This window comes from Macaca nemestrina, chromosome 11, assembly GCF_043159975.1.
Source record: "Macaca nemestrina isolate mMacNem1 chromosome 11, mMacNem.hap1, whole genome shotgun sequence".
Taxonomy (NCBI): Eukaryota; Metazoa; Chordata; class Mammalia; order Primates; family Cercopithecidae; genus Macaca; species Macaca nemestrina.
In genome coordinates, this window is record NC_092135.1 from 66,767,840 (window position 1) to 66,793,101 (window position 25,262).

Genomic DNA, 25,262 nt, shown 5'->3' on the forward strand with positions numbered 1-25,262 from the left:
AGAGCATTGAATAAAGTAACATCTCAATGCTTGAGATGTGTACATCTCAGTGGCAAAAGTAGACACATAAAGAAGGAATTGTGGCAAATTATCTGATAACAATAGGCAAAAGATGTCAGCAAGCACATCACAAAAGGAGAAATCAAAATAATCAATAAACCTATGAAACAATGCTAGATTATTTGGCAAAAATTAGAACTTGACAATATCAAGTATTGGTAAGGATGTTAGGAAACAAGAATTACTGTACCCTGTAGGGGGAATAAATAATGATATTTGGTGAAACTAAAATAAGCATGTACTTACCACACAGCAGTTCCCTAAAGCAGTTTTTAGGCATATATCCTACAGAAAAATGTATACTTTTATTCCAAGAGTGATGCACAAGAATGTTTATTGCAGAATTGTTTATAATTCTGTACGCAATCTTCATACCCATCAAGAGAAGAATTACTCTTCAAAGATGCTCGCATTTGGAAAGCGAACTAATATCCATCGATGAAGTTAATTAAGACTATATTTAAACATGAGTTAACCTCAACAAACATGATGTTGAAGAAAAGAAACAGACCACTTACACAATCTGTGTAAATTAAAATTCTTTTAAACTCATGTGGAAACTATACTGAGTTTATATGTGTGTGTTTGTAAACTTACACATATAGACTGTCCATGTATTCAGTGGCAGAAATGGAGCCCATGGGGGAATACAACAGAACTGCCAGAAACAGCCACACAGCTTATGCACGGCCCCTGGTGAAGCAGTGCAACCCCAGGCTCAACATGAATATGACCAAATTAAATAACTATCAATTCTGGAGAGTAAGAACATGCATATTTTGGTTTTATTTTTCCCCACCTGTTTTAAATTAAAAAAAAAAAAAAGTGTTTAAAGCAGATATGATTGGAGAAAGCCATGATCTAATGGCTAGCATGGAACAAGTGCTTGGTGCTCAGTGCTCCTCTTTTAGGCTGTGCTAAGCACATTCATGTGCTTCTGTTTTGTATTAATCACGACATTATGAGGACATTGAGGCTGGAAAGATGAAGCAATGAGCCTGAGATGGTTTCAAGATTCAGCCTGGACCTCTGTGCTATGCTCCTGCTCCAGTGAAAACTGGGAGAACAAAGGCTATGTGGCAGGTGGAAACCCAAGGGCTGCATTTACATCTCTTGCAATTCAACCACTCAGAGCAGGATAGATGCAGAATTAGAGAAGAAAGGGGAAATTAAAGGAGATGAAAACTTGGGTCAAAAATAGGAACAAATGAGAAAAAATTCCTTAATTTACACCTTTAAACATAAGCTTCTGCCGGGCGCGGTGGCTCAAGCCTGTAATCCCAGCACTTTGGGAGGCCGAGGCGGGCGGATCACAAGGTCAGGAGATCGAGACCACAGTGAAACCCCGTCTCTACTAAAAATACAAAAAATTAGCCGGGCGCGGTGGCGGGCGCCTGTAGTCCCAGCTACTCAGGAGGCTGAGGCAGGAGAATGGCAGGAACCCGGGAGGCGGAGCTTGCAGTGAGCCGAGATCGCGCCACTGCACTCCAGCCTGGGCAACAGCGTGAGACTCCGTCTCAAAAAAAAAAACAAAAAAACAAAAAAAAAAACATAAGCTTCTGGTACTCTCCTTGCTTATGCTAGATAGATTTTAGATGAAGGTGATGAGAAAAGGTCAGGGATTTAAATTCTAACTTCATTCATTTGAAATCTGGCTCTGCAACCTGGGCTCTGACCTTGCCTCACCTCACCTCATCACTTCCTGATGGAGCCGTGGTCTTTCCACTGAGGACAGCTTCCTTGGATGGCCCTGATAGGAGATGGGAGAGACATTTCTGCTCCCACTCCATCTTCCAGGCACCCACCCTTCAAGGGCTGTGAGAAAGATATTTCACCTCAGTGTCTCTATCCTCCTCACCCTTCTACCTACATCGCAGCAATGGGAGATAAATGGGTCCTACCTGGTGTAGCTGATAACTAGCTTGCCTTCAATATATGTTAGGGAAGGCTATGATTATCTTCATTATCAGAAGCTCTTACTACTCAGTTTCCTTTCCTCCTGATAAGATCCTCTACATCTTTCCTCTCTAACCGCTACTCCCCCTTCTCAGCATTCTTAGAGTTTATATTGAAGCATCATGGAAATTATCTCTTTTCTTACAGTCTTCCAGACGGTAACAAGGTATACATTCATTTACATTTCAAAAGGCATCTTTCAACTTCAGCTCTCAAAATATTTAAGACCTAGTTTAGTTTCCTTCCTTCCTTCCTTCCTTCCTTCCTTCCTTCCTTCCTTCCTTCCTTCCTTCCTTCCTTCCTTCCTTCCTTCCTTCCTTCCTTCCTTCCCTCCCTCCCTCCCTCCCTCCCTCCCTTCCTTCTTTCTTTCTTTATTTTTTTTTCTTTTTTTTATCCAAGTCACATGGAATATCTACTCATCATAATGTCCTTGAGGAAGAGCATTTTCTTTCTCCCCTCTTGTATCCTGGATTTTTGCTACCGCTATGCTGGAGGCCACCAGTGTTTCAGTCCTTCTCCTTTTTAGTTCATACAGCTTCTCTTACCCCGCCTTCCTCTGAGTTCTCTCCTGCCACCTGAGAGCCAGCTCAAGCCCATTAGACAAAACGTGTGATGACTTCTGTCAAGTCACTCTTGCTTCACTTGAACCCTCAATAATGATGCCCTTAGTTGGTATTTCCTGGGCTTGTGTATACTCAGTCTATACCAGCAGGTCATTGACTCACATATTACTCTATGAATGCCATATTTTGCATATGTTTATGACATTCAAGAGTCAAATGTTAGATTCATGAATCATATAACAAAAACAGCCTGAATTGACTCAAAGAGAAATTTTATTATAAGTGTGAGCAATGGAAATGGGACAGTTAGGGTCTCTCAGTTTCATTTTTTCTCCATTCTTTCACCATTCTTCTATAAAAATTGAATGTAAGAATTCATTTTAGGGTCCTACAAAGTGTCCTCTTCTTTCTTTTTACTCTACATGGTGGATTTACAAATTCTTTCAGAGAACATTCATTGAACTACATTCAAGGCAGTGTACTAGATACTGTGAGAAATATTGTAAAACCTCAACTGTGACCATAAGTAATGAAACCAATTCCACAAACCACATGTCAAAATTAGTCTTATTACTTCACAATCATACTATGTTCTAGCCACATCCTACCCTCCAAGAAGAAACAATTCAGATGATAGAAATAATCTATATTTTTCACAATAATAGCCATACTACCAAGAATTACAAAGAATCAAATGCTTGGGACTGAAGTACTCACTCAAGGAAGTATTTTAAAAAGCCATTTGTGATATGTGTCAAGAGCCTTAAAAAAATTCCCTTTCTCAACCAGTGTTCCTCCTCTAAATCCCAGAACACAGAAAATGATTCGAGTGGCTGTTTTCTCAGTTCTCCCAAGGATGGCACTTGAGTAGTCCCACGCTAGATGAGAGGAATAACAACTCGTTACATACAATGGACTCCTCAGGACAGTAGGGCTTCATTCTTTCCTAGGACTCTGTTGAAAAAGGTAATTTCCTTTCTCTAAATCTGTCTTGAGGAAATAGCTGACAAACCAGACACAGATTTCTATTTGAAACAAAAGTAAAAGTCAGGAAACATTGCAAATGTCCAACATTAAAGGGATGACTGAATGAATCACCACACGGCTGCACAATGGACGATTATGAAGTAATTAAAGTGGTATTTTCAGAGACTAATGACACGGGAAACTGTTCACATGTATGGTTAAATGGAAAAACCAGAATTTCAAATTTGAATAATTTGATAGACAACTGGAAGATAAAATCGTACATATACACATACCTAGACTGAAATATATCAATATGTTAATTGCAGTCACCTCTGGGTGGAAGAATTATGATTTTAAAAATGTATTTTTTGTGGGCCTTTGTGGCCCTAGGACAATGTCTCAGAGCACCTGGGGTGCTTGTTAAAAGTCAGATTCCTAAGCGCTTTCCTAGACCTGGGAGCCTCTAAATCAATCAGAGCCTCTGAATGATTATAAAGAGGGGTGTAGGTATTCTAAAGTTTGAGAGTTCCTGCTCTAGAAAGAGCATATTTCTTTTATCTGTTCTATGACAGTCATTTAAATGAAAACAAAATCCCTTTGACCTCTTCCTGTAGTACCAGCCCAAAGGCTAGGACAGCAAGAACTGGAAGGAATGAATGAAGAACATAAATTGTCATGATGCTTGGGTCCCAAACAGGCTCTAAATCTGCTGAAATCTGAATCTTTCTGGATAACTCCTTGACCACACTTTCTTCATATGTACTATTGTGGAACTTCAAGAGGACAGTTTGAGGTCCTCCAGAGTATCTGGCTTCTCTACTACTTATTTTATGTAAAAAGAACAAGATAATAGAAAGCAACAAATCATTAAATGAGTTATGGATCTCTCCTTTGCACAGTGGAATTTATTTCCTCCTCTTTTTATGAACAAACATAGATCATTTTAATGATTTCCCTGAAATGTAATTAAAATCTGTTAAGCATTACCATGTCACTAAGGGACACTGGTTATCTAGTCTCAGATCGATGCTAGTGGTTCAGCACTTGTCAAAGTAAAGAAACACCTGTCCACTAGGGATGCAATATGTTCTAAAACGTGGCTTTTATTTTCTCTTGTCTTTTACTCATAGGCTAAAACAGAAGAGCTGCTTTCTAGATCTTTTTCTATAGGATAAGGACTTCTTTTTGAAGATTGTCACATAGGAGATCCAAACAACTGAGCAGAATTTGTTTTACATATTTCTTATGAGGCATATCGATTCTGCCCTTTAAGAAGCAAAACATTTGATAGGCTGTTCTGTGTCTTTAATCCTTTGTCTGGGAGGCAGAAGGGCAGACAGCCACATTCAAATGACTGGTGCCTCCAATTTTGTGAAAGCCTCAGGGGACTGCCAGCATAAACAAATCCATTTGACTCCCATTGATGTATGAAAATTGGGCAGCTTCAGAGGCAACTAAGAAGACTGCCATGGGGGCAAGGTTCCAGGCTTCCAATCCAAATGTCAGGACACTTGGTACAAAATCTAAAGTTGCATGTGATTGGCACAGATGTTCATAGTTACTGCCTGAACCTGTTACTACTTTCATTTACAAGCAGTGTTCAAATGACTATATACCAAAAATCAAAATGTGGTATATACATACCATGGAATATTATTCAGCCAAAAAGGAAGGGAATTCTGGCACATCCTACAACATGGATGAATCTTGCAGACATTATGCTAAGTGAAATAGCCAGATGCAAAAGAACAAGTAGTGTATGATTCCTCTTGTAAGAGGTACCAAGAGAAGTTAAATTCATAGACAGAAGGTAGAATGGTGGTTGCCAGAGTAGGCAGAGCGTAGGAAATAAGTTGTTTCATGGGTACAGTTTACTTTTGCAAGATGAAAAAAGTTCTAGAGATGAATTATGGTGATGGTTGCACAATAATGTGAATGCACTTAATGACACTGAAATAGATGCCTAAGGTGGATAAAATGGCGTGTCATATTATGTAAATTTTACCATAATTAAAAGTATAAAGAAATTTAAAATAATTTTAATCACCATATACCATAAATGAATTAACAACACAGGGATATAGATGAATACCATACTGGATCAGGCCAGTGGGCTTCTGTAGGAATGCCAAAAGGTGAGCAAGGAGAACCCAGTGATCTTTGTGACTCTCCATTCTCACCTCTTGCACTGCCAAGGGCCTTGAGACATACCCATCTTTCTTCTTCCCTATGGTCGTGTTACCCACCAATTTGCCTAACGCCTTGTTCATGAAAGATGATTGCTGGTGATCTCTGTGGGATGGAGGAGTTGGGATGGTGGTTATGAGAGCAACCGAGCTGGCCTTCTCTGGATAAAAGGATGAATGCCCAGGCCTTGTTTGTTTTTTCTTTTTCTTTTCTTTCTTTTTTTTTTTTTTTTTGAGATGGAGTCTCACTTTGTTGCCCAGGCTGGAGTGCAATGGCATGATCTCAGCTCACTGCAACCTCCACCTCTCAGGTCCAAGGGATTCTCCTGCCTCAGCCTCCTGAGTAGCTGGGACGACAGGCACGTGCCACTACACGTGGCTAATTTTTGTATTTTTAGTAGAGATGGGGTTTCGCCATGTTGGGCAGGCTGGCCTTGAACTCCTGACCTCGGGTGGTCCATCCGCCTCGGCCTCCCAAAGTACTGAGATTACAGGCATGAGCTACTGCGCCTAGCCAGGCCTTGTTTTTACACATGCACACACACACACAAAAAGATGGGAAGAATTTTGTCTTGGACACCTGCCATCGCCATTAAAACCCAGACTCCCCTGGGCACATACCCAGCAGCCTTATTCTGCCCCCACATGGCCTTGGAATCTCCCTTGGTACTCTGCCTGACCTGGTCTTCTATAACAATGCTTAGTTGTTAAACCTTTCTGCCCTCTCTAAAAACCACCAGTCAGCAACTCAATTGGCAGGGATCTAATAAGTAACATTTTAAAATGTGTGTGTGTGTGTATATATATATATATATATATTTTTTTTTTTAATTTAATTTAATTTTTTTTGAGACAGAGTTTCACTCTTCTCGCCCAGGCTGGAGTGCGGTGGTGTGATCTCGGCTCACTGCAACCTCCACCTCCTGGGTTCAAGCGATTCTCCTGCCTCAGCCTCCTGAGTAGCTGGGATTATAGGCGCATGCCACCACACCTGGCTAATTTTTGTATTTTTAGTAGAGATAAGGTTTCACCATGTTGGCTGGGCTGGTCTCAAACTCCTGACCTCAGGTGATCCTCCCACCTCGGTCTCCCAAAGTGCTGGGATTACAGGCGTGAGCCACTGCGCCTGGCCTCTAAAATGTTAATAGCTAACAAGGCAAATGTGATTCCTCTCACTTTGTTATTTACCCTTCCTACCTAAAAGTTGTAAGTCTAATAATGAAACTTCTATCATCTCACACAAAATAAAGAGGCTATGTGCCTACCTGCAAACAGTGGACTCTGACTCCCAGGCCTAATTTTAGGTAGAATTATGAATTGGTCAGACTTTGGGATTATTCTCTTGTCAAATAATCTCCTTATACAGAGAATTTGTGGCTTGTCATTCTCTTCCCTGCAGAGACTAACAGAATGCCTGGAATGTACTATAAACAATTCTAAAACTATTGAGTGTCTCAATGCATTTCCAAGACATGGATATGGGCTTTCCCGGGCTTCATTCTCCTCTAGAATTCATAGATGTGTCTCAAATGCTTCCATTTCTTCTTTCTCCCTCTTCCTTGTAAACTTAGGTAACCCACAGCATCTGCCTATATCCCTTTTGGGTCAAAAGAGCCTGGGGAAAGTATGTGAGTTAAATCACTCTTAAAGGAGTGATTTAAGATACCAAGACACAGTTCTCTCTTGGAAATCTCCCTCCACTGTGGTTTGGATATGACATAGTCAAGAGGCTAAACATGAGACTTTGCTCAGTCTGTCTTCAGGTGTGTCAGTATTTGATAAGTGAGTTCCGTTTTGCATAACAACTGGCTGATCTTACCCCAATTTTCATTCTTTTCAGAGCATTCTGGAGCTGGAGAAGGAAAGAATTCAACTTTTATGCAATAACTTAAACCAGTACAGCCAACATATTTCTCTTTTTGGCCAAACCCTGACCACAGTGAGTAGAGACGATCTCTCCATTTCTGGTATGCCTGGTAAGAAGGGGCAGAAACCTTTCTTCGACAACCTTATTCTGCTCCCCTTGGCATTGCAGTGCCACACGCAGATTCACTGTGCCATCAGCAAGATTGACATTGAAAAAGATATCCAGGCTGTAATGGAAGAAACTGCAATTTTATCTACAGAAAACAAATCTGAGTTCCTGTTAACAGATTACTTTGTAAGTATGAAATGGAAAAAAATAAGTTACATTAATGAAGAATCTTAGGTACTGAGGGACTTATATGGAAAACATTGAAAGCAAATACCATGTTTTATAAATGAAAATGATTTCTCATAGCCCATATAAACACCCAGCGTTCTAGTTTACAAACTGGGCGATGGAAACATGTCTTTGGTATTTTCTAGAAGGAAAGAAAGTCAAGCAGGGTTTTAAACAGAATCTTCATATTCGGTCTTCTATAAAAGTATTGCCAGGTAGATATGTTTCAATGACCTATAATTAATCACTGTATATCACGTGGTGCTTAAATTCATTGTCTGCACAAATTGCTGTGCGACAAATCACCACCCCCCGCCACCGCCTCCCCCTGCCAAAATAATGGCTTAAAACAAACATGTATTATCTCATAGTTTGTGGGTCAAGAATTCAGTTGTCTTAGCCAGGTGTCTCTGAGCCCCTCCCAAGGCTGCAATCAAGGTGTCAGGCTGGGCTGCAGACACCTCCAGGCTCTTCCTGCAGAAGACTCACTTCCAAGCTGACTCACAGGGCTGTTGGCAGGCCTCCGGTCCTCACTGCTGTTGGTTGGAGATACCATTTTCTTGCCACATGGGTCTCTCCATGTCTCAGCCTGCTCCCCGCAGAATAAGTGATCAAGATAGAGCCAGAGTGCCCAATAAATTATAATCTTTCATGAGCTAATCTCAGAAGTGACATCTCATCATATTCTATTTGTTAGAAGCAAGTCACTAAGTGCAGCCCATACTCAAAGGTGGGTGTGAGGAGAGATCACCCAAAGGCATGGGTTCTAGGAAGTGGGAGTCACTGTATTTTTCATGGTCCCTTCCCTTGAAAACCTTGGACCAGATAACCGGAGGCTTATTTTGAGGGCATTTGAGTGATTCTACTGTGGGTGTTTTGGCTGAAAACTGGTCAGTGTCCCTGGTGAGAGCCTAAGCATGTTGCCTCTTTGCTATCTTGGGCAAATTATTTGTTCTTCTGGGTCAAGCCTCAAAGATTTTGGCCTCTGCTCCCCTCTTGATATTCTTAATTGTAGTGTTCTAGGAACTGATTATTAATTACCAAAATCTGCAGAAAGAATTCCTGATAGTGTTTCCCTGGGTCCTCTGCCATATTTTATTCAGGATTTCAAGCTCCAGATTAGGGGTGTCACTCTTCTCTGATACGGAGAACAAGCCCACTGATTATGTTCTCCATAGGGTTAGAAGTACAGCCAAAGCTGACCTTCCTAGACCTCTGAACAAGAGATGAGGGTAGAAGGGAGAGGCGGTTAGATCAGGCACAGCAGTAAATCCTGACTGGCTTTCCCTTTCCCTACCCTTCAGAGAGCAGCAAATGACCAGCTACTTTTTATTGAGTCTTTTTTTTCCTACCCTGGCAAAGGAGAAATATATTAGCAATATCAGTGTCTGTTCAATGCAGAAACAAGGTAGAAATGGAAGTGGAAATGATTTGATTACAATGGGGAAAGCTCTTTTTTTCTTCCAAATAATGTAGGCAGGGCCTGAGATGGAAAAACGTACAATAAAATAAATCTACTATTTTCTTCCAAAGAATAATAAAAATGCCCCTATCAAATAACTTGTCAGTAAAATGAAGATTATTTTCCTTGAAAATTTGACTAGGGTTCTACCAAAGTGTAAGGAGGCAGCCATGATGACTTCTCATTTATTGGCATGTTCAGGGAAATTTTTGGTTTCTATAAAACTTCACTGTGTCAGAACTCACAACCATGTATCTGTCGTCCAAGAGAAAGGACTGTCTCAAAATGAGTGAATAGTATTTTCTTGACATCTTTAAGGCAAAGTACCCCCGTGTCTGACTTTATAGTCATTGTAAGTGTAGGTTGGTTTTTATCCAGTGTTACGAAATTTACATGGACCAGGGACAACAAAGAGACCAATCTGAGTGCAACACTTGGAGGGCTGGTGACCTGGTGAAAATACTTGTAAGGTTATCATAAATGCCGTTCAAAAGATGGTATCTGTAATTTTATATGCCTCCTCCAGTACTGACCTTCTTCCTAACAAATCTTTAGAAGAGAAGGACAAATGTGAGAGTTGAATGACGGCAATATACCCCATCCTGAAACTGACCCAGGAACAATCTATACCTGGAAATACATGTTTAAGCAAAAGATGTCCCCAAACAAACCAAGAGAAGCCTTTGACTGGTACGGGAGCTATGTGATGACTAACATTCCTTCAACAGGGAAGGACTAATGGTTTTAGTTAGGCATCTTAGCAGTTCAGTCAGAGTTTACTAGGGGGTGTGATGTCAGCTTGCGCCTCAGCTGTAGGCTGACATGTGAAAGGGTGGTAGAGAATTTGGGATCAGCTTGGGCCTTCTTTTATTTATCTGTGTCATGGGTAAAATGAGGAAAATAAAACCAACCATTGAGTTGTAGGAGTTGCATATAATAAATAATATAAAGAAACTTTTATTTATTTATTTAATTATTTTGAGATGGAGTCTCGCTCTGTGGCCCAGGTTGGAGTGCAGTGGCACAATGTCAGCTCACTGCAACCTCTGCTTCCTGGGTTCAAGTGATTCTCCAGCCCCAGCCTCCCAAGTAGCTGTGATTACAGGTGCACACCACCACACCCAGCTAATTTTTTGTATTTTTAGTAGACACAGGGTTTCACCATGTTGGCCAGGCTGGTCTCGAACTCCTGACCTCAAGCAATCCACCCACCTTGGCCTCCCAAAGTGCTGGGATTACAGGTGGGAACCACTGCACCTGGCCTAGAATATAAAGAAACTTTTGTAATGTGCAATGCAAAATATGTAAATAAAATATTTTTATCTGTATATGTTTTTATAGAGGCTATTCCCTTTGCTCTAAATCCTCACACTTCTTGTTTGTGAAGCTCCATCTAAAGGTAATCTCTCAGCCGGGATCCTAATTTTTCTCCTTCCTTGTCAGAGAAGCCGGCATCCTCCCCTCCCACCTTGAGTCATTAGTTTCCCCTCTTTCTCCATGGGTTTCTGTCCCTCTGCCACACTCATGTTTAGCAACCTCCTCACTCCAACCCTGCCATCCTATTCCTTTTTTTTATTCAATCCTTGAAATAATACATGTGAAAGCTCAGATATCATGAATGATTCCTCATAGCCTATGTGATAAAATTCCTACATCAGCCCTAAAATCTAGCTTTAACTCCCTGAACAATTTTTTCTTCCATTATTTTTTTGCTCATGCAACAGGTGTCCTTATTGTTCCTGACACATTTCCCACAGTCCTCCCTCAGCCCTTTGCTCCCACCATTTCTCCTGTCTGGAGTGCCCTTTGCCATCTTTCCTTGACTAGACAGTTAGTATCTTCTTGCCTCCTTGAAGCCGTCAGCTGCCTCCACTTGTGGTGTCTGTACCATTCGTGAATGCATGTGGTCTTGTATTGCTAGTTTCTTTCATGTCATGCTTCAAGGCCTAACTAAATCATAAACCCATTCTGGGCAGAGCATATGTGTTTTAGCTCACATCTTCCCAGTACTGAGCCAACACAGAACTCAGTCAAAATGTCTTCCACTCCTGAGGCAGTCATAGCCCGAAGCACATACATGATATTACATTTGGGCCATTAAAGGACTCTAACTTGAACAAAGGTAAATAAGGAAGCAGTAAGTATACAACAAATAGATTTATCAAGAAAATGAAATAACTGTAGCAAGGGTCCATCCTCAAAGAATAATTTGCTGTATTAAAAAGTGCTCGGCCATGTGACTTACAAGTTGTGAACAAGGAGGTATTTTCTTATTCATCAGGTCTAGAACAGGTAGAACGATGTATGTAAAACTGAAGATTATCCTGCTTAAATTTTTTTTTTTTGTAAAGTTAAAATTAAATGCAGCCAGTGGAAGTCTCAGTATGGACAGGGAATAGCAACTCTTACTTCTTCCCCTTGTTAGACATCCTTCTTTTTTCCTAAAGGAAGAAGATCCTAACAGTGCAATGGATAAAGAGAGACGAAAGTCTTTAATAAAACCAAAATTATTGAGACTGCAGAGAGACATTGAAAAAGCCTCAAAAGACAAGGAAGGTGTGTAACCATCTCTTTGAATGGCCAGAAAAAGGACCATATTATGCTCAGAGGTTTTATTCGGAGTTAGGATTAATCTGCTTTTGCTATTTGGCAGGGGTCATCTCATTTAAAGAACCATATATCAAACTTAAATTGTGTGAATAAAAAAAAAAGAAGAAAGCCAAAAAAAAAAAAAAAAGGAAAATCACATTTTGGTCTATTTATGAAACCTATATAAGTATTATACTACTATTTTCAGAAATGTAGCATTTTAACTGTGTTTCTGAAATTGGCTAGAATGAGAAATAATGTTTGGTTTAGAACATGGTAAACCAGCTGTGCACAAGAGTTTTGGAGGATTTTTTAGGTTTGTTTCTTTTGACTTTTGAAACAATGTAAAAATCATTCAAATTAAATTCTGTACGTAGAAGTTAGGCATATTAGAATGTGAAGCAGCTCTAAAGCAACATGGATGACAAAAATGACTCCACATTCGTGGATCTGATGTCTACACAGTAGCTTGTTTTATATGGATCACAATAACTCATTGCAATGGAATACTAGAGAGCAAATTCAAGATAGAAAATATTTAGTGATGTGAATACCATAATGAGGAAGAAGCCAACATTGTGTAAATGTTAGCAATCGCTAGAATGGGTCAACTGAAAGAAATTCAAAGTCTCATCCGGAAACATAACAATCAAGATGCTTTAAGCACCAGCATTTCTCAAATTTCATTAAGTGAAGAGAAAGGTAAACGAACAGTTCATTTATCATTCAGTCAGATTTATTAAGAACTACCTGCAGAGACTCCCTCAGCCATTTAAGAAATCCTACTGGTGGCTGGGTGCTGTGGCTCATGCCTATAATCCTAACACTTCGGGAAGCCAAGGCGGGTGGATCACAAGGTCAGGTGTTGGAGACCAGCTTGGCCAACATGATGAAACTGTGTCTCTACTAAAAGTACAAAAATTAGCTGGACATGATGGCACACACCTGTAATTCCAGCTACTCAAGAGGCTGAGGGAGGAGAACTGCTTGAACCTGGGAGGCAGAGGTTGCAGTGAGCCAAGATCATGCCACTGCACTCTAGCTTGGGTGACAGAGCAAGACTCCGTCTTAAAAAAAAAAAAAAAATCACTGGTGTCACTCCTAGGCTTCCTTTGAGAGTGACTGACTCCCAGCTGTGTCCCACTGAGACAGTGTGAAAGGTGACTGAGAACATTATTTCATTTTCAGGCCTGGAACGAATGCTTAAAACATACTCCAGCAACTCCTCCTTCTCTGATGCAAAGAGCCAGAAAGACACAGCAGCGTTAATGGATGAGGTAAATGTTTGCAGAGTGCAGTTTCCTAGATTTAGTGATGAAAAGGTTATTTTTAGAATACTTGTTTCTGGTCCGCTTGGCCTTGTTTGCCTATCCTTTCTCATGACATAGAACAATCTAGTGGGAGAGCTTATAAGGTCAGCTTCATAAGTCATTTGAGGGATCTGGAAAAATCCAACTACCTAGAAATGTTTGCTTTGGTGTCCTAGGAAGTGTGTCTAAAATAGTATTCTCTAAAACAGTCATTCTTTAAGGGCCTAGAAAACATGTGCACTTTAACCCAGTTAAGAAAAGTGACAGGAAATACAGGATCTGCATTCAGAAAGGCCTGTATTTAGATTTAGCTCTGCTGTTTACAGGGACCTGGGGCAACTTTAGTGTTCTCATCTGCAAAATGGGGATATTGGTACTAACCTCATGGGGTTTTTATGAGGGTGAAATATTATTTAGTAAATGCTAGCACAATGCTCAGAGGAGGAGCTCAAAAACTAGTAATTTTGATTAAGACGGTATTTTCCATTCATCCCTCTGCTGATCTCAGTTATCGGAGAGTAACAGGAGAAAGGAAAGACGAGGCTGCACAGAGGGAAGAGGGCTGTCTGGGGTGTGAGGCAAAATCTTGGGAAACCAGGAGCAACTTTGGAGGCGAAGTTCTTTGAGGGTGGGAATTGGGGTGGGGAGATGGTAGAAGAGGCAGGGAGGTGGGCCTCCTGGCCTTTGTGCTGAGCGTGTGAACTCTAGCCCCAAAGACGTTCGTGGGGACTGTTGGACATTTTGGCCACTTCAGAGGAACCCACATGAAAGGGGTAGTTAACAAAAAGCTGATGAATTTTACATAGGAATAAAAATGAACAGATATATAGCACCAGTGTGCAACATATGGGTTTCTGCTGTGATTAGAGATCAGGAGTGGACTGGGGTTAATCTGAGACTCATTTAAGGAGATACATTTTTTAGCAATGTTTTGAAGGATACAGGAATCTGGGTGTTTTCTTTTTCTTGCTTATAGCCTAACTTTCTTGTGAATGTAGGTACCTGATAATTGTACCCAGATTGGCAATTTCAATAGTTCTTTGGTGAAAGAAGACAGATGCAGTGAGGTATCGCTGACCTAGTGTTTAGATAGGCTTTCTTGAGTAGGGTGCTGTTGCAGAGACAAGCCTGACACTTCTTAGGAAAAGAAAGGCCTGCATTGTGTGCACTTGGGAACAGAGGTCTAATATACCTGCAATGACCTGTGGCTACAATTTTTATGAAATTATAAAACAGACTGTAGGACATTTTCTGTGACCGCACAAACTGTTAACTATTCAATGCAAATAACATGTGCCAAAATAAAGTCATAAAAAGCATTTCATGATGCCATTGGGTTATACATTTATTCCTTTGGCTGTCCTTGCACAGAATTTTGTCATTGTCATTACCAGCATACGTGTATTAGGGTCATCTGGGTCCTCTTGCCTGAAGCATACAGTGGAGGACAAAAGGAGGGAGAGGATCTGACCCCGGAACTTCTGGTGTTTATGATCCGGTGAAGGAGCAACTGTGAACCTTTAAGTGATGACTGCCAAATATCCGCATGATTTCATTACACATGCTCTGCATCTGGGTAGACAGAAACTAGTGATACTGGTAGATTTTGTGTCACCCAGGGAAGGTTTCTAGGATGAGGAAACTTTTATTTAAATTCTTCCTTATTTCACTGTATCTTGGTCCTTGAAGTGCCATATTTGAATCAAGAATGTTCACAAGCAATGTCAGAGGAGAAATTGTTGAGAAAATTGGAGGCACTTAGATTAAATACTGTCTTTAGATACCAGAAAGAGGGCCACATACAAGAGGAACTAGATGTGCTCTATGAGACTATCAAGTGAAGGTCTAAATAGCAGGCATGGGGGAGCTTTTAGTTTTGTCTTAGGTAAGCCTGCACCACAATGTAGTGGATTCCTCCAACAATTAGAGACCTTCTCCATCAATTGGATGTCTTCTGTCCATGGTTGTGACACCCTGGCAGGGATATTAGGGTTAAGGAATTCCCATGCTGGAGGTGTAGGGGAGAGAGGGATAATGGTGATGAGGGGGCTGGATAAGCAGGACCCTTCCAATGCTTAGATTCTGTTATTTAATTCACTTTGGCTGGACCCAGCCTGACAGGGTAATTATAAAGTTTCTAGTTCAAGGTCAAATCAAGAACAGACAGAGACTAGGAATGTAACTTTAGTTTGACTTAGTATTTTTATACTCAAATACCCTAGAATATTGTTCCCAGTTTCCAGAAGTATTCCTGTAAACTTTGTGGGTAATATAAGACTTCACCTTCTCAAAGAACAAACGAACCTCACATTCAATTTCATTTGATTCTATTGATGTTAACTCAATTCTGTTCACAAGATTGAGCACTGATGGCTCACTTTCTTCACAGACCACCAAAAATCTACCTTCTACAATCAACACTTACTCCCTTTCTCATCCCTCAGCAGAAAATTGAGTCAAAGCTCTTCATTGCCATAAAATACTATTACCAAGGTTTCCTGTTTACCCCCAGAGTACAGAATGAGACACACTCAACAACTAAAACCACCCTCTAGACTGCTTAAAGAGTTTATTCCATTTTTTTTTTCCTTCGGCATTTTCTATGAATATCTGTATGAGTTAAATGCGTACTTTTCTAACCTTTGTTATTTTGAAAGTTATTCTGATATTCCTGTACAGTTGTGCCTCATTTACTAGAAATTTGCTCACATGGCCAAATGATGTATCCACAGAACAATTTGAAACTAGACCTTTTGGAAGCAAACTCCTACAAACTGTCATCAGTGTTAGCAGAACTTGAGCAAAGACCTCAACCCAGCCATCCTTGCAGTAACTCCATCTTCAGGTGGAGGGAAAAGGTAACATTCAAGGAGACTGGTTGTAAGTTCTTGATTGGGCCTGCTGGGTGGAATGGCTTAAAGTAGCATCAGGGCAAAAAAGATATTAGGAATTCTATGTGATATTAATATTCATACACTTAATAAGATAAATGTTTTTATTTCTTTTGAGCACAACAAGAGCTAGACACAACCGAATACACTCTGTGTACACCAAACTTCTATGAGGAGCTAAAAAACACTTTCAATGTCTTCTGGCTCATCATACCTGAATTTTATCCTTTGGATGTGTTTTACAGTAAACTTTCTATTAAATTGTATTAGTCTCATCTGTTTAACATGGTGCCTAATGCAGATAATGCATCAGTACAGCTCTGAAATTCACATACACCTATTTTCCTAGTGCTGCACTCCAGGAGTGGATGAGCAGGTGAACGTACATGGCAGCTATTGCTTGTGGTTACTGATCAGAAGGGGGAGCCGTAATCATCTTGTGAAGGGACGGTTTTCTAAGAGGCTCAAGAGCTCAAAAACAATCTCAGTCATTTAGAGGGTTGTGATCATTTCACTTGCATTAAGCCAACTAAAGTTGTATTTGTAAAAGTAATGTTATGAATGTTACTATTTGGCCTAGACACACAGGTTAGAATTGGAAACACAGGCTATAAAGTACAGTAATTATTTAATTTTGAAAATATTAAGGCTTCGGCCGGGCGCGGTGGCTCAAGCCTGTAATCCCAGCACTTTGGGAGGCCGAGACGGGCGGATCACGAGGTCAGGAGATCGAGACCATCCTGGCTAACACAATGAAACCCCGTCTCCACTAAAAATACAAAAAAATTAGCCGGGCGTGGTGGCGGCGCCTGTAGTCCCAGCTACTCGGGAGGCTGAGGCAGGAGAATGGCGGGAACCCGGGAGGCGGAGCTTGCAGTGAGCCGAGATCGCGCCACTGCACTCCAGCCTGGGCGACAGAGCGAGACTCCGCCTCAAAAAAAAAAAAAAAAAAAAAAAAGTGAAAATATTAAGGCTTCAACTCAAAACTGAAACACAGTAGGGCTTAGAAATCTATTGAATTATTTATACCCCTCAGTTTAAAAACTTCCAGTCCAGGCGCAGTGGCTCATGCCTATAATCCCAGCACTTTAGGAGGCCGAGGTAGGCAGATCACCTGAGGTCAGGAGTTCCAGACCAGCCTGGCTGACATGGTGAAACCTGTCTCTATTAAAAATACAAAAATTAGTCAGGCATGGTGGTGGGCACCTGTAATCCCAGCTACCAGGGAGGCTGAGGCAGGAGAATCATTTGAACCCAGGTGGTGGAGGTTGTAGTGAGCTGAGATCATGCCACTGCACTCCAGCCTGGGTGACAGGGCAAGACTGTCTAAAAAAAAAAAAAAAAAAAAAAAAAAAATCTTGAGGAAAACAGCTACAGAAGAGTTAATTTTCATGAATGTTTATGATAATCGTGTTATAAAATATGACTTTTTATACCATTTGAACAGGAGCATACTCATAGCTATGTGAAAATATCTCGGCCTTTTTTAATGAAGAGATTAGAGAATATTGTGAGCAAAGCATCTTCTGGTGGGCAGAGCAATCCAAGTTCTTCAACTCCAGGTAATCCCATGCCCACAATCTTTTTGGCCTGGGTCCTACTGGCAGGGCACATTGCTACATTTAAACTTTATTTTCAGAGCCACTTTGACCTGTATCTGTTTAAGGAAATTTATATTTCCATCGGGACTGATTAATTTGTTAGACTCTGTAGCTTTATGTAAAAATGGGAGAAGTTAAGAAGAGTAGAGGGTTGGGAAAGTATTTTATAATATGAGAAGTTGCCTCAGATATCAGATGGCTGGCATCCACCTTATTCAAATGGCCTGTTATTTGCCATCCACATAATCACACTTAAACCATTGTGAGGAGCTTTGTCACTCTGTCTCCATAGCCTCCTCCAAACTCCCATAAGAAGCCTGTCCTCTCTGCGAGACACATAGTGATCCAGGTGGTTTGCCAGGGCTTGGACTCATGGCCTACAAAGCCCCATTAGCAGTCATCTGACTTCAGTCATTCGTGCACCCACACAGCACACTGCTCTTCATCTTTCAGCATACACACACATGTCACTGTCCCTGCACGTTCAAGTATAATTACCATAATCTTGACTATCTAGTTTTTTAAATTAGAAATTGGTTAAAAAAAAAGAACTTCAGTAAAACCAGGACATTATGGTTCACACGATGTATTAAGGAGTCACCGCTGCATTGTTTGAGAAACAGTTCCATACACAGCTAGGGATGATAACATGCACATGCCCCAAATATCCCCTATTTATATCTGAATGGCAAAACTGGTGAATGTTTTCTAAAACATGCATGCAATGTTTTTCTCTAGACTTACTATTTCATGTATTATAATATAGTTTTTGATTATATAACATATGCAGTCCATACATATAGAAAGTGCATCATAAATGGTTTTTGAATCAAGGAATGAAATTATGTAAAATTACAAACTTTCCTTTTGAGAAAAATTTAATATATTGAAACTCTGCACCACACTGTTAAATAACCAAAGAGCTTCAGCTCATATTCATTTGCCTGCTAACACAGCATAGTAATTACAGCTTAATCTATTTCAGTCCCTGGTGCAGCCCAGCTCAGCAGCAGACTTTGCAAGGCCTTATATTCTTTTCAAGCCAGGCAAGATGATGAGTTGAATTTGGAAAAGGGTAAGAATCATTCTCAAATATTTTAATTGCCTTCCCATATTGAGATTCTTAGCATGAACAAAACCCTGTCTTAGTGTGGCAGCCTTAAGAGTTACTACCATGTCAAATCAGTTCACCCTTCTTGAAAGATAAGCACATATAAAACAAAAGCTCGCATAATGATAATAGCTAACACTTATTCTGTTTTCTATGTGCCAGACATTGTTGCAGGCATATTGTCCAATTTAATATTAATGAAACCCTTGGAGGGTTTTATTGGTTATTCCCATTTCATAGCAGAGGAGACTGACACACAGAAAGGTTAGGTGCTTTGGCTAATGCCACAGGCTGTGGCAGCGCAGGATTTGAACTTGGAAACACAGCCATACTCCTAATCACAATGCACACTGGGGTAGAATGTCAGTAATGGAAAGTGATTAGAGGTGTACCCCACCTTTTTATTTTTTAGAAGCTAGACATGCAGGAATGTGAAGTGACTTCCTCTCTCAACTTAGTGAAAGTGCAAATTCTAGCACCTGGGTCAGCTGACTCCCAGCTTAGTGCTGGTCTCACTTCTCAGAAAAGCTTTTTATGTCCAGTCTAAAGAGTAAGACCCCCTTCTTTGTGTCACAGAGTTTTACTTAACATGGAAAGGTGTTATATAGTGGCTTTATAATATAAACCACAACATTATTAAAGAAAAAAGTCTCCAGCCTCAACCTTCATTATGTGTCCAGTTAGAAACCATGTTTGGATGTTAATGCTAAGACAGAGATCTGGAAACGGAAGGGTTAGTGAGAAAGAGTAACGTTGTGGGAGAAAGTATATTATCCAAAACAAGAACACGGCTCCCAGAGCCAGTGGAAAATCAAGATACATTTTGTAGCCAAACGACAAGGACACCGCACATTTGCTATTTATTGGGTGTTTCCTTTGCAGCATTTGCCAGTCATCTCTCCCCAGGCAGTTACTTTTCTTCCTATGTGAATAAAAGACATACTTCCCAGATGCCACCTAAAACCCATGGATGCTGCATTTGAGTTATATCATTCACAATAAATTGATTATCTTGTTTTCAGTTCTCTGCTGGTTGCAAAGCCTGCTTACACTTTATATTCTAAGTAGTTTCTTTCAATGAAACACGACATTGGAGGCTTAGGAAAGCTGGCAATACAATTTGAAATCATTTGTTGGAATTCTTGTTAATAGATTATGTCAATTTACTGACCTGAGAGAACCCATTAAAGGCAGAACTTAGAGACTGAGAATGATCTCCTTTAAGAATAGTGATTTATGACTAAGAAAAGACAGAAAAGGAGTTAATAGTCTCCTTTGTCTTAGAAAGAGAATTGCTGAGTAAGAGTGAAGGGAAGACTGAAAAATCACCTCGGAATGACGCTAAAGAAAAAGAAGCTCTTGGATCCTGAAGGGGGCAGATCTTTCTACTTTTATGACAAGAGCCATGTTTCTTGTCCAATTTGCTATGGAATTCTCTTTATTTGAATCATTGCTTTAAAAAATATTGTCTCCAAATTGATGTTGTATTAAAGTTGGCTAAGTTGTTGAACGGGGAGTTACATTTCTATGCAAAGTTGTGAGTTAAGCTTTTGGACTATGAAATCAGGTATAATGCAGAGCCATTGTCTTGATCTTAGGAGAACACTGTTGGTGAGACATACTTATAGCAGCCAACATGCCAAAGTATCATAAACACCAGCATGTGAAACCCTCAAAGTATGGACACCAAGAAAGACTTTGGTGACAATCCATCAGCTACATAGAAAGTGAGCCAGGCAGCGTAAGGATATATGACCCAAGGTGATTTTTTTTTTTTTGAGACAGAGTCTCGCTGTGTCACCCAGGCTGCAGTACAGTGGTGTGATCTTGGCTCACTGCAACCTCCACTTCCCGGGTTCAAGTGGTTCTCCTGCCTCAGCCTCCTGGGTGGCTGGGACTACAGGCGTGTGCCACCACACCCAGCTAATTTTTGTATTTTTAGTAGAGACGGGGTTTCACCATGTTGGTCAGGCTGGTCTCGAACTCCTGACCTTGTGATCTGCCTGCCTTGCCCTCCAAAGTGCTGGGATTACAGGTGTGAGCCACCACACCTGGCCAATCCTGTTTTTAAGCAATTATTTTATCTCAGTTGTTCATTATCTTACTCTTTTTAGTATCCTCTGGATTATGCCTGCTTTATACACAGGTGTTTGATACATTTGGCTTCATCTGAATCAAGTGCAGAAAATGACACTACCAAGTAACTCCTTGAAGCAGAACCTCCTTAAAACTCTTATCAATCGGGCTGAGGCATGTGTTCATATTGCAGAGACCCATTTGTCCGTGTATTTTCACAGGTGACATTGTGATTATACACGAGAAAAAAGAAGAAGGATGGTGGTTTGGATCTTTGAATGGGAAAAAAGGCCATTTTCCTGCCGCTTATGTGGAGGAGTTACCTTCAAATGCTGGCAACACAGCTACAAAGACATAAAACAAGACTCTGAACATACTACCTTCACACTCTGTAACCAACAATACAATGTGGTTCAAATAAGAATAAAGTGCTATTATCTTTACAGGTTTTTCTTTTGAAATGGATGGAGTTTTACCTGCACGTCACAGCACTTTGCATTCATGATTATTAGCTTGAAACAGTCAGCTAAAAGATGGATGGGTGGAGGCAGACAAGGAAGAGGCTCTTTGGTTCCTAGAGTTTCCGAATTCTAGGAGACCCTAGAGATGATCCAGTATAACCCCTGGTGTCACAGAAAGAGACTGAGTCCAAGGTGGGTTCAGCTGCTTGCCTGAAGTCACAGAGTTATCTGGTAGACAACAGCAGTGAGGACTTAGATGTCTTTTTCCTCTGGATTTGGGTGGCAACAGAGCACAGCAGGCCTACGAGGGGGTCAAGCAGAGCCTGGGAAATGAGGAATACAGATCAATTCCAAGCAGAGAGACAGGCAATCAAAACACCAATGAGATCAACCCAAATTAGGGGATGGTAGGATAAAAGATCCAAAGAAAGGGTGGTAGACAAAGGTCCAGCTCCCAGGCTGAGGGCCTCCGGGCAGAATGCAGTTTCATCCTAAGCCAATGATCTTCTGAGGCAGTTGCTTCATATATACCCCCTGTCCACCACCAGAGCTGCTCTTAGAGTGAGGTCAGGTGTGAGCCAGAGATGGCTAGAGATATGAGAACAAGAGCAAATTGGACAGGAAAGGGCTAGGAGGGAGATAGTGCCCCAAATTTCATGCCTTCTTGCCCATCTGGAAACCTCATTTACCAATTCAGAAATAAGGAATTATGTACTTCCCAACTAAGTCATTATGGACGGAATATCCTAAGCAGCTTCCTAATGGAAGGACTTTAAATGATAGTGGATTTCTAGTTTGAATGGAAAGTTCAGGAAACCAATCTTCACTATCAAAATGGAATATTTAGGGTGAAGAAAATTTATGGTACTTCCTCAAATGACCCATCATGGGCAAAGGTTGGGAATGAGAGAGGCTAGGCCCCGAAACTACTTCCAAGGGGAACAGTTGAGAGTGAAGAGAAATGTTACAGCAGCTTCTTTCAGAAAATGACTTAAGTTGGCCTGGAGATCTCACACTCCATTGATTGGAAGGTCATGGTCTTCATGAAACTGCTGGGTATGTTTTTACTCTTGTGCCAAATAGGCTGTCCTTTAGAACTTCAATACAGGCATTAAAGGAGTAATTAAAATCCATCCCATTACTCTCCTGCCCCTGACCTCTTTTTTTAAAAAATTCATCAAATTTTATACTTTCAAGAAGAAATTTTTCAAACTGAGGACTATATTTTGCAAGTCTGTACCATTACACTCCTATAGCGGAATATAAGTAACACAATAGATATTTAGATACAGATATTAGAGCTGAAGGAGCGCAAGTAAAATTTGTGTGAGACGTAACTTACAACCCAGAACAGCTCAGACGTTTTAATGCCATCCTTAATGGTGTCTTAATGAAGGCTTTCTGCAAGTAGAAAGTTGGCTGGATAATAGGCCATTAGACCATGAACAGAGATTTTAAATTTATATTTCCTTTTCATCTTACTTCTTTCCATTAAGCCTTGATGGATAAAAAATTATGTAGCAATTGACTGCAGCCTACACCAGACCATTTTCTGTGGAGAAAATCATCATAATGGTAGTTTGACCCTAAAACTCTTTGAAAGTAATTTTCAAAGAAAGACATCTTTTTTTCTTCATAAATCAGTTGTGTTTTATGAAAACATAAATGGTTCCCCTGTTTTGGAATGTTGCTGCAAATTATTTTTGCATCTGACATATAACTTTTAAGCTTCAAAGAAATACTATAAACCAGATGAAATACAAATATAATTGGATATAGCAGACTTGTTGAGTATCTTTTTAGTAGGGCAATAACTTTCTGATTAGATAGATGGGGATGATACTCCAGAAAGATTTAGTGCATATTGTGGTGAACATTAATTATGGGCTGAAGTCTCCTATATAGAATAACTTTAATGTTAGTGCTTTAAAACTATTAAATGGACTTTCATAATTATACTCCACTAAGTTTTATATGTCAGGAAGTTTTTAGTACCATTGACAACCTGAAATATAGGCCGCAGAGGCCGATATTGAGCACATTGATGTTACTCTATTTTAGCTCCTTTCTTTTTTTTTTTTGTTGAGACAGAGTCTCCCTGTGTCGCCCAGACTGGAGTGCAGTGGCCGGATCTCAGCTCACTGCAAGCTCCGCCTCCCGGGTTCACGCCATTCTCCTGCCTCAGCCTCCCGAGTAGCTGGGACTACAGGCGTCCGCCACCTCGCCCGGCTAGTTTTTGTATTTTTTAGTAGAGACGGGGTTTCACCGTGTTAGCCAGGATGGTCTCGATCTCCTGACCTTGTGATCCGCCCGTCTCGGCCTCCCAAAGTGCTGGGATTACAGGCTTGAGCCACCGCGCCCGGCCTTAGCTCCTTTCTAGTAGAGGAAAAGCTGACATATCCATCATGCTATCAACCAGAAAGATTTACTAATTTCATTTTTCTGCATTTTCACTTACCCATAATAATTAATATGCCTAATGACAAGGCATTTTAATCACTTAAAGTGCCTTATGATTCATCAAAAATGTAATATTCCGTTTGGGGGTAAATGTTATTGTATAGTATTATAAAACTTTAACTGATCAGTAATTTGAACACAGTTTAATTTTGTTCTCCCCCAAGATAAAACCCGTCCCCTCCCAAAGCCTTGACGGCCTTGAGGGGTAATCAGCCTGGCTGGGAGAAAGAGAAGTGGGTTAGATCAAATAGCGGCACACCCTAGTGTCCTCTGCAATCTCATACAGGAAGATGGGCTTGGGGTTGCGGGGCATGAAAAGGTGGGATTCGGACTGGGCATGAGAAGGCGGGACTCAGACTTGGGTCAGAGAGTGGGGACACAGCAGAGACGAGCAGAAACCTTTTGCAGAGAGAATGCAGCTACCTGGATAGAGCTGAAGATGATGGATGAGGGGAATGTCAAAGGTCCCAGGATGCTGTGATCCAGCACGGAGGATCTGGATCCCTAGACATTCAGCTGAGCAGCAATGGAGACAGGAGTGAGAAAACCAGTGAACTACAGAATCCAGGTTGTGTTTATACAAATAGGAGGTCAGATCCGGGAAAGTAATGGGAAGTATGGGTGCTTGAGATCAGGGAAATCCTGCTGAAGGGGCAGAGCCCTAGCGATACTAACTGGGTCAGGGGGTCAGAGGAATAGGAGGAAAGCAGCTTTGCTCTGAGGTTGGAGTAAATGGACCTACAGAGAATTAGGGTGAAAACCTCTTTCTCAAAGGAACTATGGAATTGGAGAAGCAGACCTAGGAGGGGAAGCAAACTGAACTGGTTGGAGACAAACTTTGGTTTTAAAGCTCAGGACTAACAGAGGGCTCTGGGTCAACAAAGGGAATCATATCAAGGAGCACCTAGAAGCATGCCACGTATATGGGGAAACTGAGCTTTCCTCACATGGGGCAAATGGGAATTGCTTTTTTTTTCAGTGATTCTTCCAGTGTGGTGCCTGGACCAGCATACTCCTCACACCAGAAGTAGTCTTGGCCAGGCATGGTGGCTCACGCCTGTAATCCCCCCACTTTGGGAGGGCAAGGTGGGTGGATCACTTGAGGTTAGTAGTTCAAGACCAGCCTGGGCAACGTGGCAAAAACCTATCCCTACTAAAAATACAAAATTAGCCAGGTGTGGTAGTGCATGCCTGTAGTCCCAGCTACTCAGGAGGCTGAAGCACAAGAATGGCTTGAACTCGGCAGGCAGAGGTTGCAGTGAGCTGGGATTGCACCACTGCACTCCAGCCTGGGTGACAGCAAGACTCCATCTCAAAAAAAAAAAAAAAAAAAAAAAAATCATCTTTGAACTGGATTTTGAAGG

At 40.9% G+C, this 25,262-nt stretch overlaps 2 protein-coding genes across 6 annotated transcripts in view; one reads left to right on the top strand and one right to left on the bottom strand.

Annotated features, from left to right (window-relative positions):
• LOC105483286 (nitric oxide synthase trafficking) overlaps positions 1-21,420 on the top strand; it is a 78,526-nt gene extending 57,106 nt beyond the window's left edge. For 4 of the 5 annotated variants that reach the window (XM_071072897.1, XM_011744075.3, XM_071072899.1 and 1 more), the window contains 8 exons: positions 7,575-7,673; positions 7,770-7,895; positions 11,847-11,955; positions 13,177-13,265; positions 16,031-16,156; positions 17,637-17,751; positions 18,776-18,865; positions 21,199-21,420. In XM_071072897.1, coding sequence (XP_070928998.1) covers positions 7,575-7,673; positions 7,770-7,895; positions 11,847-11,955; positions 13,177-13,265; positions 16,031-16,156; positions 17,637-17,751; positions 18,776-18,865; positions 21,199-21,335 — 891 coding nt within the window. In that variant the 3' untranslated portion in view covers positions 21,336-21,420. The remainder of the gene's footprint in view (positions 1-7,574; positions 7,674-7,769; positions 7,896-11,846; positions 11,956-13,176; positions 13,266-16,030; positions 16,157-17,636; positions 17,752-18,775; positions 18,866-21,198) is intronic. The other variant, XM_011744077.3, reaches the window with a different exon arrangement.
• The window catches only part of LOC105483285 (SPC25 component of NDC80 kinetochore complex), a 34,582-nt gene continuing 27,680 nt past the window's right edge, over positions 18,361-25,262 (bottom strand). Inside the window, exon 8 of the mRNA XM_011744073.3 lies at positions 18,361-21,761. The gene's annotated coding sequence lies outside the window, so the exon portion shown is untranslated. The remainder of the gene's footprint in view (positions 21,762-25,262) is intronic.